At 37.8% G+C, this 14,579-nt stretch overlaps 1 protein-coding gene across 1 annotated transcript; it reads left to right on the top strand.

The window, feature by feature from the left end:
• The first annotated feature begins 251 nt into the window (after positions 1–251).
• Positions 252–13,962, top strand: LOC135709699 (histidine-rich glycoprotein-like). The gene is made up of 4 exons (XM_065232089.1): positions 252–287; positions 462–776; positions 842–976; positions 13,293–13,962. Exons 1-4 carry the CDS (start codon positions 252–254, stop codon positions 13,794–13,796), a joined length of 990 nt encoding a protein of 329 aa, XP_065088161.1. The 3' UTR covers positions 13,797–13,962.
• Positions 13,963–14,579: the final 617 nt, after the last annotated feature.

The raw sequence follows: 14,579 nt of genomic DNA, 5'->3' as shown, positions 1-14,579 counted from the left end.
ACAAGTTCCATTGTTCTCTCCTATCTCTGGAAGGATTTATTTGGAGGAGTATCGGTGAAAAGTGTCTATTGATAGTGAAGTAGTGGATACAAAAAGGACTTTGTGGAAAATTTGTTCATGAAGATTTGTCGTAGGAAGTTGGATTTGCAACAACGTGAATGGTAGTCAATTAGTGAACTCAGTGTTTCGATTAGAGGAGTGCAAATTAAGGACAATTGTGAACTGCTAGCAGTTCAGGTGCTCTACCAAGCATGCAACGCTCCGTCAAAAGGATAAAGCTTCTTAAGGTACGGAGTTTCAGTTTCAATTCAGCATCAGTGCTATAAAACGTGAAGTGCAAGCTCCCTACCAGCAGGCGAACTGAAATCTGCTGAATTCAAACGTCGCAACGCTTTTCAACTTATCTTCTTCTCTTTAACTCCATATTCACCACACTCCGACGATCCCCCATCGGAGAGCAGCTGTGCCGCTGTTTGCTGCTGCTAGTCATTGCCATAGTGGTGACGAACGCCAAACCTGAAGCACCAGTTAACTCCTATCTACCGCCGGCGCATGGTCACAATGGGAATGGGTATCACGATGACCATCATCACCACGGCGACGGAGATCATCACCACAATGGCGACCATCATACGGATTTAGTTCCTCCCTCGTCGAGCTACGGCACACCGGACAGTAGCTACGGGCCTCCGAACCATCATTCCGGGTTCGATGATCACCACGATCATCACGAGCACCATGATCATCACGACGACAATCATGATTCGTTTGAGGACGTGAGTTTTGGACAGAGTTAGTTGATTGATTTGGAGTCGAATTTGATTGATGTGAATCGTTACAGGAACCGGCAAAGTATGAGTTCACCTATGAAGTTGATGACGAGGATTCGGATTTGTCCTTTGGACACGAAGAGATGCGAGATGGAGACTATACCACCGGAAAGTACAACGTTCTGCTTCCCGACGGTAGACGGCAGGTAAACTATTGCCAGTGAATTTCGATTTGAGATGTTGTATGATAAGATTTATATTGAAAATATTTTCAAATGATTAACCTGAGTGAGCTTCATTTTTAAAGCATGCTTGGAAGTTTTCATCACCCGGAATTAAAAAAATCTGCAGAGGGTTGACTAAATTTAGCATGGAAAAAATAGCTTAACTTATCAAATACTTGCTTAATAGAATGTTGATTGCACACGCAAAACTAATATCTCTTTCATACATTTACAAACTCTGTATATGTTTCATTCAACACATATAATGGCAGTTCTTGCAATGGACCACATTAAAGAATTTGTTCATGTTACGAAACATTGCAAATTCTGCATACTTTCCATGCTAATCTGTAAAATAATCATAAATTTCCAGCTTAGATGTAGTATTCAGAATGTATTTCTGAGTACTGTAAAACGTATAGGATTGATAAAGGGATATCACTCCAATCCAATCGACTGAAAACCGATGCAATGTTTTGGTTGGCAGCACTTTTTCTCTTGTTTCGCAAGTGTAAAGAGCGGCCTACAATGTATCCGGGTTTGAACCGTTGCGGCAAATCTGCCACAACACATCCAATCCGGATGCATTGTGTAGCGCACTTAGCTTCGCATCGTAACTCACTCATGACTGGTGAGAGTGCAACAGTATGAATTTTATGCGATATCACTTTCTCGTTCATACTACCCTTATAAAATGAGAAAAGGCTCAAGCAACAACTTTGGTTTTATCATATTCTTGTAGATTATGATTTGGACTTTGATTTGAGAGGGTCTAGTATAAGAAAGGAGCGGATTCAAAACAATCTGCCTTGGCAACCTATACCTAGGTGGTTTCTAGCAACATACTCGATTTACTCTGGCTTTGACAGTTCGTTTGGCTCAAAATCAGTCAGTCCGCTCCTCTTTTATACTAGACCCTCTCTAACTTGAATAATGCTCTAAAGCAGTGGTACTCACGCCCCATTTTTCAACAGCTGTATCTTTGTTCGATGGTCATATTTCCCAATCATTTCGACCACACATTCTCAATTTAAAATGAAGTTCAAGGTGAGGTTGTGGCATCATAGAGATCCAAGCACTTGACCCTCACTGCATTAAAACCTTGATAAACCTTGCAATGTTGCTTAAGTGGCCTCCGTAAATATGCAAGATAACAAAAAGAATATCCTGGAAACGGCTCTGCTGACTACTTGAAACTAGGGGAACAGAATTTTTCAATAATTAAATGATCACATCTTAGTCCTTGTTACATCGTATGCCTCGTTGATAGTTACTAGGTTGCTCCACCGAGGATGATCATGGTGATCATGGATTCGTTGTTCTCTAGTTTCAATTGGATAAGACTAGGGTTCTGATGCATGGTCATTTTGGTGTCATCCCAAGAGGTAATCAACTTTGCACATTCCAATCTGTGCCGAGTACTTTATCTGTAATGAAAGCTAGGTCCAGCGTTTTGCTGAACGTGCCAAAGTGTGGCAATCAAGTTATCAGTCTCAGTAACCCATGAGTTTGGCAACCCTGCACTTATGACTTTTGAGATTGTGTGTTTACATTTACAAGTCAAGGACCGATAAAAGTCGTGATAATATTCAACGAGCTAGATGCCGGTCATCCGCTTCAAGGAAGTGGCACTCGAAGATTAGCCCCTCCGCGAGAAGGAGAAGGATGACTCTATCGTGCGTCATTCTGGCAGACTTGTCTGCAACATCATCATGCTACTAGGGCAATGCTACAATCTGAAAAATAGGAAGGATTCGACCTAAAATGCCCACCGGCAATAGTAGTCACAGCAATAGACCTGCAGTAGCTTCCCAGTGTCAGCAGTCGTGGTTAGGTACTACATTTATCTGACTGCCAACCCATAGTTTATCCAAATGTCGGTCCAGAATCTCGATACTGGTTGTAGTCGTTTGAAGATTACCTCCTCCTTGTATCTGCCTGTTGCTCCTTCATTTTTTTTTATTCTTGGTCATGCCGGAATCGCATATTAATTTCTCTGAAACTGCTACCGGTTCCGATTGCGTTCAGTACGACCGTGATTCAGATTGGCTCTGTTACCTCCGGTGTGGTTACCTTCACAATTCTGTTAGCAGCATCTTTCTCAAGGTTGCTGTTGCCATCGATGATACGAACAGTTGAGAAAGAGCGTAAAGAGACCTCCACAGTCGATCGAATCCGAGATCAGTTCATAGAATGAGCTGTACGGCTGACTGATTGGTGAACCATCAATCGTACCAGAGAAACAGCTGCGATTGCAGATACATCTGAAGAATGGTAGGATCGTTCGGTACCGAGGTGATGTTGATACCGTACATTAACGATGCAATGCTCCTTACCCACACAATTGACTCTCGGTGCGGATCCTATGGCCATCGAGTTAATACTTAATTCTAGTTAATTCTGGCCTATTCTGCGGGGCTTGGTGACTCTGACTAGTTTTTGGGCTTCCCTGAAACTATGGACATCTCAATCACATTTGAAATTGTTCGAACACCCTCAAAATTTAAAGTAATTGACGCATTTCGCGCCAAATCGTATTCGGAGCTGGCAGCACCCTCTCAGATTTCAATGAAACTTTCTGGATGTGTGGACCTTGACTAAATATGCCACTTTGCATACTTAGTTTTTCCAAAATTTATCTAGACTAACATTTGAGAAGGGCCAAACTTTTTCTGCCGATTTTTTTCTACAAAATACTATGGAAAAATGACAACTCCTACAAAAATGTGTTGCATGGATGATTTTTAGGAAATTGTCCAAGTTATCGAAAAAAAAAATACTGGAAAAAATTTGATATTAGACCTACACTGAATAAAGTCGCTTTAAAAAAAAATGGCCATGTTTGATTTGGATGAAACTTTGCCTCAAGATAGGTAATTATGTTAACTACCAACCGTCCACACATCGCAAGATGGGCACTTTTAAGGAAAAAAAGTTTTTCTTACAAATTTTTTTTCATGTCTGAACTGATTTTTTTTTTTTTTGATTTGCCATTTTCACACAAAACTAAACCAGTGAAGCTCAAAATCATCTCAGAATCCAATGAAGCTCAATTTGCGATTCAATTTTGTCTAAGTTCACTTTGATTAATCGAGAATTTCATATAAAAAGGGCTCATGATGCATTTCTCGCCAAATCGTATTTGGAATTGGCAGCACCCTCTCAGAGTTCAATAAAACTATTTGGACATGTAGACCTTGTCAAAAAATATCATTCCCTTATTCTGTTGTCTACTACTCATGCAAAATTTGATAAGATGCGAGAGAAAAAAAACAAGATTTTTCATATATCATTTATTTATATATTTGCAATGTTTTAAACCTATTTTCATACATGCTATTTTTTCCTTTTTCCAATCAAGTTAAATATTTTTGGTTCATCTTCTGAATTAGAATACCTTTTTGCCACTACTTTGTTACCAGTTATAGGCACAAAACTGTGGAATGTCTGTGTACCAGATATTGTCTTTGTGCTGTTATATAGTTCTTCGAGTTCTTCTGACATTTCGATGTACTGGTCAGTGGATATGTACTCGAAACGTAGTTTTGTGATATTTTCATCTGTTTGTTCAACTGCCCAGTTTTATAATTCTCGTGGAGTTGTTATGGTGTTTCCATAATCTCGAGCAAGACTAGCTCTCTTTGCCATTTGCTTGAGAGTGCCACCAATGGCATCACAGGGACCTTTTCCATGAGACGTTGCAAAAAAAATGCCATTCTGCTTCTAATCCATGCTTTGACGGAAATCTACACAGACTAGCAAAGTTTTTTTTTTTTTTTTTTTGTATTGTGATGCTGCCCCATCTGACATAAAAGTAATTTTAGAAAAATCTATCGATTGTTTAATAAAATCTATCATTTTAGAGATGAACAACTGAACTGCAAATGTATCGTGAGTCATTACTTCTGATATGATAATGAAGCTAACATTTTCAAGTTTATTGTCTTTCTTATAATAAACTTCAACTGGATGTATTGTTGCTTGAGAATTATTCCAGTGATATCCTTGAGCAGCGTTTTGGAATGTAAATGAATAATTTTCAGAAAAAAATCACAAATTGCTAGAATTTCGCCTTCTTTTAATGATTCTTTTTTTATTTCTTAGAAAAGATGACTGTTGTTTGTAAATAAAGTCATGAGTTATAAGTTTGTTAATTTTATCAATGAGATACGGAACAAATTCATCAACAGGCTTGATAATCGTTTCCAAATTACAACGATCAGTATTCAGCCACTGTTGAAACACAACATCTTGTTTGTCATTTGATTCTAATAGAAAAGTAAGTTCCTTTTCAATATGTTCATTGGCAGAACACTTTTCGCATAATGAACGAAACTTTTTTTTTTAAATTCTGTTCATTTTTAGTCATAGTAAAGATCATTCATATTCCACTAATTTTATGAAAATTCGTTCACTGAAAAAAGTTGAAAATCGAGCGTTGTACAATAAACCTAACTTCAAACAGGTTCTTCCAATAAAGTACACAACTAAAGCGGTAAATCAATAAACATCTGTTTAACAACCAGCCAAGATTTAAAAAAAATATATTCTTGGATTTCAAAATGACGTTGGACAACGATATCTGGTCTCTAGATAACACCATGATTCCGAAAATACCTATATTGAAGGGATTTGACAGTATTTCGCACTTTTTCTGAAATCAGAAGCTGCCATTTTGGATTTTAAAATGACATTGGACATAAATTTATGGTCCCTAGAAGTCACCTCGACTTCAAAAATATCCACATTGAAGGGAGTTTACAGAATTTCTTACTTTTTCTAAAAAAAACATCGGTCTTTGAACGTCATCGAAATTCCAAAAATATCCATATTGAAGAGTATTTGACAGTATTTCCTATTTTTTCTGATATTGGATTTCAAGATGGCGCTGGACATCGATTTTTAGTATCTATACCCTGAAAATATATGTGTTTCAAAAAATATTCAACTAGGGTGTACGCTCAATTTTGTGATACACTTTATGTCTTCGGCAAAGTTGGAGAACTAAGGATTTCATAAAACTTTGCTGAAAACAATGGGTATCTATATCATAATTTTAGCGAAATATAAATAGATTATTGCCAGGACTACCTTAAAACCAGTTGTTTCATGTTGTGGTCACCCTGATGTACAGTGGGACCATTTTGAGAAAAAAGTGAAAGGGTTTGTGCCTAGGGGCATGAACGGAAGCTTGACGTAGGACCTCTAGTGAACGGAAGAAATATGTTGATCATTAAGTTCTTAACTCTTTCCGTTTTTAAATTGATGGCGGTTTTTTTTTTCAAATGGTGGACACTCCAGTGCAAGTCGATGCCGTCCGGATGACGGCAGCCTAGTCATGCTGCCGTTGTCGTTGTTCGTTGTCGTCTTAGTGATGTGGCATATACAGATTTATATGTAATGATACAGATTATTCTCAACATTTTGATACAGATATCTGTGCATACAGATTACAGATTTTTTTTTTAATATACAGATTTTACAGATTTTTCGAATAAGTGTAATATTTGTTTTACTCTGGATTAAATTTATAAATATCCATGAATAATCTTTTCTTCCTTTTGAGTACGTACGAGGACCTAACCAAATAATCCCAATTTTTAACTTTTTTATTTTATTTTCTTCATCAATTTTCAACGGACTTCTTATGCTCAGATGTTCTGATTATTGATTGCTTGTTAGAAGGGATGTTTATTTTTCATTCTTATTGCTTAATTAACCATATCACATGGCGGCAGGTTAATACCTTTGATTATTTTTTTTTTACGTAGGACTACGTCTTTAATTTCTATACTGGGATACACTTTGTGAAAACCAAAAATGGAACATGAAACAAAATTATGAAAGATTTTGAACATTGATAACTCAGCTGCCTCTGGATCAATTTCAATATTTTTATCACCAATCGATCAGAAATATTTCTACGCATTTGTAGCAATGCTTGATGATTTTTAACGAGAAGCTATTGAAAAAGTGGTAATTTCAAGCATTGTCCAATGTGAAAATAAAAAGTGATAATTTTATCACTGTTAAACTTCTTCCCAAACCCAAGTCCTCATAATCGAGTACCACTTGATTGCACATCATTCTGCTTTAACCTGAAAAGATATAAAACAACGCTGCTGTCTAGCCTCAACTCATTTTCGCTTCGGACGCCGTGGTGAGCAGGCAGCAGAAGCAGCAAAAGCAGTCGTCTGGCCCGCCGTAGCAGTGTCAAACGTGTCGCCGGCCATCGATGTCGTCTACGCTTTGAAGTGAACTGAACAGTTTCGGAGGTTAAATCATCACCAAATTTGGCAACAAAACAGCCCTTTTCTGGGCCATCAAGCTTTTTACAGTAAAAACTTAGAATAGAATTTATCTGCCTTGGTACATATTCAGAACCACATGCCCCCAACAACCACACAAAAAGCTCTTCAGAGTTGTAATCTTGTAACCAAACTTGGAAGCAGGGGTTGCAAGGGATTTTAATCGATTCTCTTCATCAACTTTTTCTTTAAAAAAAATACTACAAATTTGGTAGCCTACAAATCAAAAACGGAAAGAGTTAAGATAATAGATGATCGATCAATTAAAAGAACTGAATTTTCTTCACATTTGTTTTGTGCCCTAGTGGTCCTACGTAAAGCTCCCGTTCGTGCCTCTAGGCACAGACCCTTCTACTTTTTTTTGGATTTTTTGACAAGCCCTTTTGACAACCCACAAGCTGATTGATTACAGTTTGTGAGTCGAAGAGTCAACTGGATATTTTGAAGTTTTACTTCCATGTCATAAATAAAGAATATTATATGCAATTCTACTAAACATGCAAATAAAAGCTATGTGTTGTGACAAAATACAATAATGTTTATAAAACATATGAACATGATTGCAAATTTAGAAATACAGATGAAACCATCCCAAAAAAAATACTGAGGATCGAGCAATAGCTAGAGAATTCAATATCCTTTTAATCTGCCAAATGATTAGATAAAGTTGAAATTTGGATTGATTAGAAAAATTTGAGAAAATGAAACATCGAGCATAATATTTATCAACTAATACTTTATAAATTTTAATGCTTATTTTTCGTTTTCAAAAATTGCTGAGTAAAAAAATGACCTGGCAAAGATTGTCGTAATCTCGTTTATAAAAAAATCAAATTTTACGAATATGTGACTGTTTCTCCATTACAAAGTTTTTCAAGTTTGTCTCTCATTACTGGAACATGATTTATTTTTAGAAAGCAAACTTACGTCATTCTTCAAGATTCTAAACTATGAACAAACTATTTCTGAACTTCAAATGGACTCAAAATATATTTACGACCATTCGCAATAAATATGATACAGTTTATACTGATTTTTGACAGTAAGATACAGATTAAAAAGATTTTTTACGGTGAAAATACAGATTGAAAATGGAAATAATATGGCAACAATATATTGAATTGATATGTTCTACAAAGTGTTCAGAACCATAAAAATACGCAATTTTTTCTCATGCCAGTAATATTGTAAATCGCTTCATTTGCTTTGTAAAGCAATTTTAAAGCAAAATGTTGCAAATTTCTCTGAAAATGGCAAATTCTGGCAGCCATTTTTTGTAAGAAAAACTTATTTTCCTAAAAAGTGCCCATCTCGCGATGTATGAACGGTTGGTAGTAAATGTAATGACCTACACACTTAGAAATAACTAATTTTACAAGTGACGTAATCCATCCCAAGTAACATGGCAGGTTTTATTGCGGTTTTATAGCATTCTAAAAGTCTAAATCATGGTCTACAGAACCCTCATAAAACCAAAAAATTTACTTGGGATCTTCGACATAAAAGATGAGACGTAAACAAACATGTCATGTAATATTAGGTGCTTCGAGACTGAAAAGTTCGTTGCTCGATGAAAAGTACGTTTTATTAGGCTAAACTTCGCGTCTGTTATGACGCAAATTTTGGTCAAAATTGACGCTCGTATATGTCACTCTCAGAGCACCTAAATTTACATGAGTTTTTCTAAGTGTGTATTTTGAGGGAAAATTTCATCCAAATCAAACATGGCCATTTCGTTTATATCTACTTTAAATTTACTACTGTGCTGAGTGACTTACCCGTTGGTTTAAATAGGGTCTTTGACGTAGACTACGTCTTACGGGAAGGTACTGGGGGTAAATCGAAAATCTAAAATTGGACCGTCACGATAAGATAACATTTGGTTGTACATCGTGATGCTTGAATCTGAAAAGTTATAAAAATTCGCTGCTAATGTGCCTCAACTCATTTTGGCTTCGGACAACGGGTAAGCAGGTAGCAGCAGCAGTAGAAGTAGCAGTAGCAGTAGTAGAAAGGCGGTTCCTGTCAAGCGCGCAGCGTTCGAGTTTTGCGGCTCAAACTTTGCGGGTCGTTCCCATCGAGATCATTGGCTGCTGGTAGCAGCGTCGCCTCGAAGGTGCAAGCGTTCCTTGCCTGAATAATAACTACAAATCTTGGTTACTTTTTCGAAAGGACATATCAGCTTTTGTAAACAACGCATTTTATCGTTGGTTTGGCATAACTGATAGCTCCCCAGCTCCCCACATACTAACACCACTATATCAGGTAGGGGAAAATTTCCTCTATCTGATGATAGTATTAGCATGCGTGGGTGAGCTACCAGTAACGCCTAATCGACGATCAAATGCGTTGTTTACAAAAACTGATACATCCCTTCGAAAAAGTAATCGAGAAACACTTCTTGGGCTGTGTACCAATTTCCGAGTCAAATTTAACTCGTGGTTAAACGTGACATTTCGAACGTTCAAAAATGCCGGAAATTGATCAGTTTTAGCAAGGTTATTCGATAAACGGAACGGGGTGTTTCGGTGGTGATAAAAAGGATTTTTCCTACACAGATTACAGTTTTCTGTACCAAGCACTGAAATTATCAGACGGTTCCTCTATTTATGCTTTTAGATTAGCTATGAAAGTCCCTCCTACTTGGAAAATTATGCTTTTGAACGGTTTATTCAACCCCAGTTTTTTTTGCTGATGGGGCGAGGCATAGCCAGCAGTTTGATTTCATAATTCTTCAAGTAGGAGGGACTTGCAATGCTTATCTCTTAGCATAAATAGAGGTACCGTCGAGTTTATTTTCAGTGCTAGGTTCTGAAATTCGACAGTGAGCGTTCAAAAAGTCCTACTTGTAATGTTCGATTCTCTTCATCGATTTTCTGTTTACAGCTAAGCGAAACAATTCAAGCTAAACATTAAATTAGGTCCTAAGTAACACTGACAAGATTCTCTTCGTCGACTTTCTCCTTGAATCCACTCAGCCCAGGTATTTTCAGCACACATATCGATAAAAGAAGTTTTTATCTAGCATCAAGAAACGATTCTGTGCTCAAGTTATTAAGGTGCTAATGTGCCTGCTGTGTTGGTGATTTTTAACGTAAATTAGACAGTTGGAAAATTTTCAAATAAACCTGCTATTCCAATAGACTTATTTCTTACAGAAAAGGAATCAATTTTGACAGATGTTTTCTCGAAAATCGGCCGATCAACAACAGAGGGATTTTCGACCATCTTAATTTATTTTCGAAGGGTCAAATCTAAGTGAAAATTTTCCAAATGGAACACAGCTTTAGTATTTTTTTTTATTTGTTTAGTCGGTAGATAAATGAGGTACCGAGAACTGTTTGGAGGGATTCATGGCTATTTGATATCATCCCTATCAACTATGAAATGTTGCATAACATTGGTGCAAAATTGTGCACTCCGTTTTTGTGTGTGCATTTATTTTTAGCGTTTTGAAGTTGAATCGCTGAGGAAACCTTATTTCTGATAAATCTCATTACCACATAAAAATTTCAAGAGTACAGATATCAGCTCTCACAAAACTTATAACAAAGAAACTGGAACTTCACGTTTGTTGCAGTCCAGTACACAAGGAGTTTCAATTTCATGAGTGATGTCACAACCGTCCAAGATTGGTGTCTTAGAAATCTTGAAGTCAGCGATCATGACGGTCATTGTTGGACGCTTCAATGAATCACCTGAAGAAAGCCTTACTCATATCTGATTGTAATTTAGGAACCAAATGGAATAGAATATGTATTCGCATTTTTATGAGGTCCTGAATTTAACCAAGTTTTACAAAGTAGGAAATCCAAAATATGTGCTTAGGACCGAAACAATAGGTTACTTCTACTTTATTTTAAATCAATATCTAGAAAATGCACGAAAATTTCACTACACAGCTTAACGTAGTCTACGTCAACCATGCGGTCGTGTCTTGTACACAACCCCACCAACGGCTTTACTTCCCTTCCGAAGGAAGGCGTGATCAGAGATGTTATGCCTCAGCACAACCCGGTGGCGCCGACCCAGGCCTGCTGGGGTGAGAAGTAATCACGCTTACCACTACACCACCAGCACCGCTGAAACAAGGATAAAAGGGTTAAAATCACAGAATTAAAACCAGTAGCAAAATTAAAAGGCGTCAATTTTTCAGCACGATCTATCTATTTCGTTTATTTGTAAGGCTCAATTGCGTTTGCATTACGGAGCCAATAATTCATTGTTCTTTGTTTGTAACAAAATTCACTTAATTCTATGTCTAGTAGGAGTCGGGCTGAATACTCGCGGCTTACCCGAGGTTAGAGAGGCACATTGTCGAAGGATAGGAAAAGGGGAGGAGCTTGAGAGAAGGGTTTCGTTGTCTTATCATGTCACCAGTTTGAACGTGCGGTTCTAGATTCGTCTGGAGGCAGCACGACCTACTTAGATCAAAAAAATGTCACTTGCTTAACATATAGCAAAAAGTAGCTGCCAATTTTTTCAAATCAATTAGTAATGATCTAGCAGAAAATGTTAATGCGAAGATCTTTACAGGTTTTATAAAACGTGATTTAAACATCCATCCATGTAAATTTCTAATTCTTTGCCATTTCATACAATATTTGAAATATTCCATGAAATTACTCATAATTTACCATGATCATTAATGTAAACTTATATTCTATATGACGCTTTAGTTATGTCATTATATCGAACAGAAATTTACACTACTTTTCCAAACAGTGTAGGTATATGTTAAACAAGGGGTCAGATAGTCTTGTCAGTAAAGTCACAGTATTACGAAGCTGAAGGCGGTGGGTTGGATTCCCAGTTCGGGTTCTAAATTTTCTAGTTTCTCCTGGGAGTTGTTGGGTCAATAACATCAGATTACGGGGCTGCTAGTGCTGCGAATACTTTGTTGATTATTCAAGAGCTCTTGATCGCTGGGAATGCTTGTGAACATTTGAAGTGGAAAAAAGGGTGAACAAAGTAAAATGTTCATCAATATTATTTCTTTTGTTCGCTTTATGAGCTTTCTGCTTTCTATTTCTTAGCTTCATTATCTGTCTATTGTAACATATTGGTACTTTTGTATTGGCTTTTTTATTTTGCTTTATGGGCACTGTCTGTTCTAGAATAGAATAGAAAATCTGATATAATGTATCAGCTTGTTCTACAAGCAATGATAGATGTTACGATACTATAATTTAGTATGCTTTGAAGTTTTAAGGATTATCTGAAATGAAGAACTGACAAAATCTGACGGATACCACATTTATTCAGTTTGTAAATCAATTAATTTGCTGAAAAAATATAAATTTAAACAGCTGTTATGCAATAGAAACTTTCTGAAATTGTAGCATACAGTTCTTTTAGTAGAAATAAATTCAGCTCAAAGCAATATGATAAATTCATCCCGATATTTTTGGGGCAACCACATACCCGACTAGAAGAGAATATCACATCAATAGCTAGTTTTACTTTGAAAATTAGGGAACACAATTTAAAAAATGCTATTAGTTTGATTGATATAACACGTAATATATCAAAAATAATATAAAAAATGTATTGAACCAAAACTGAGTAATTGCAAAGTCTGTTGTTGCCATCTCAAGAATCTTAGCAAACTAATATCCCATTTTGCTATCTCATCTATTGGTATATTACTTAAAACCTTATTCTACTATCAGATCAAAATTAGCTTTTGAATTCATGATTCTAGAATATCATAATAATAATAATCTAGCTATTAATTTGTTGCAGCGCACAACCTACCAATAACATAATAAGATAGTGATAGTAAAATTTGCTATTATTTTGCTCTAGCTTTACTACTCTCCTATACCCGGGTATGCAACATTGGAGAATTTCACAGCCTAGATTTATAGAGATATTCACTAGTTAATGTTGACTTTCGATTTTGATCCCAAACCACCACGTACCGTAAACCATTCCCCTAAACATAATGTTCAAAAACTGTCCCTCTTCTCGCAAATTCTGATCCCCAGATCGTGGAATACGAAGCCGACCAGAAGGGATACCGTCCGAAGATCACCTACGAAGGCGGCGACGAGCATCCCCACCACCATGACCATCCGCACCAGCACCACCACGAGGGACATGATGGCTACCCGCATGAGTCGCCCCACAATCAGCTGGGCTATCCGAAGGAGTCGCACCATGACTTCGAGCACGGTCACGAGAACGGGCACAGCCGAGCGGACCACGGCATTCACGATCACCACGATGGGCATCATGGTTACGATAGCAATGCTCATGAGCATCACGGCCACAATGGCAATGGGGGACACTCGCACGACAACGGACATCACCATCGGCGCCACTCTGGCGATGGACATGGGCATGGGCACGGACACAACGGAGGCAATAATGGTGGGGGACACAATGGGCACAACGGTAAACATCACCGTCGTGGTGCGAACGGAAACGGCGGCGTGGGCGGTCATCACAACAACGGAGGATCGGGACATCGTCACAATGGTTATCACTAGACCCTAGGAGCTCGATCGAGTGCAATTCGGCGCGACTTGGGAGGATTATCGAGGAAGAGGCTCAACCTATATGCTGCGAAGGCATTCATTTAATCACAATTAGTACAAATTAGCGTGTTTGTATATTTATTCCTTTTCAACGATGCATTTAACATTTATTCAAGCCAGTTCAATTACCAATTAACTTAGTAAAGAGTTGTAGTAGCGAAGAACAAAAAAAAATAGCAAACAACTTATTGTAATCTTAAGTAGATAGGAAACATACGCTTAAGAGCACGTGGTGCGAGAGAAGCCAACAAACACGATGCAATAAAGCACACAATCTCAGCAAGACGATCATCGAAAAAGAAACAAAACTCTTCAGGCCCACCACCACGCCGGCCAGGTCTCTTCCAGTAGTGGCCGCCGACGGCGGGTGGCATCGGCTTGAGGATTCGATGAATCGAAAAAATACCAACACCAAATCCGACTGCTTTTTTGATTCACCATAATCACGATCATCATCACCGTCGTTTGAAGTTGGCGTCGTTCACCGTCGATCGTCGTCGAGATCGAGATGTTATCAGGGCCAATTACCACCTTCGTGTTCCACGCCAAGAGTCGGCTGCATGCCGCCACCGACCGATTCGAAAATTGAATCGTTTTCGGTCGATTAGGAGTTTTTCGCTCATGCCGCGTTTTCCGTCATCGGTCGACGAGCTCCGTATGTTTTGTTTTTGCCGTTTTTCTTGCACCACTTGAGATCGGTATGTGAAGAGGAAATGAATAATTAGATGTTCTTTT

This window comes from Ochlerotatus camptorhynchus, unplaced genomic scaffold (assembly GCF_037179485.1).
Source record: "Ochlerotatus camptorhynchus isolate MF236.1 unplaced genomic scaffold, CSIRO-AGI_Acam_v1.1 ptg000361l, whole genome shotgun sequence".
Lineage (NCBI taxonomy): Eukaryota > Metazoa > Arthropoda > Insecta > Diptera > Culicidae > Ochlerotatus > Ochlerotatus camptorhynchus.
This window is presented reverse-complemented; position numbering and strand designations above follow the sequence as displayed.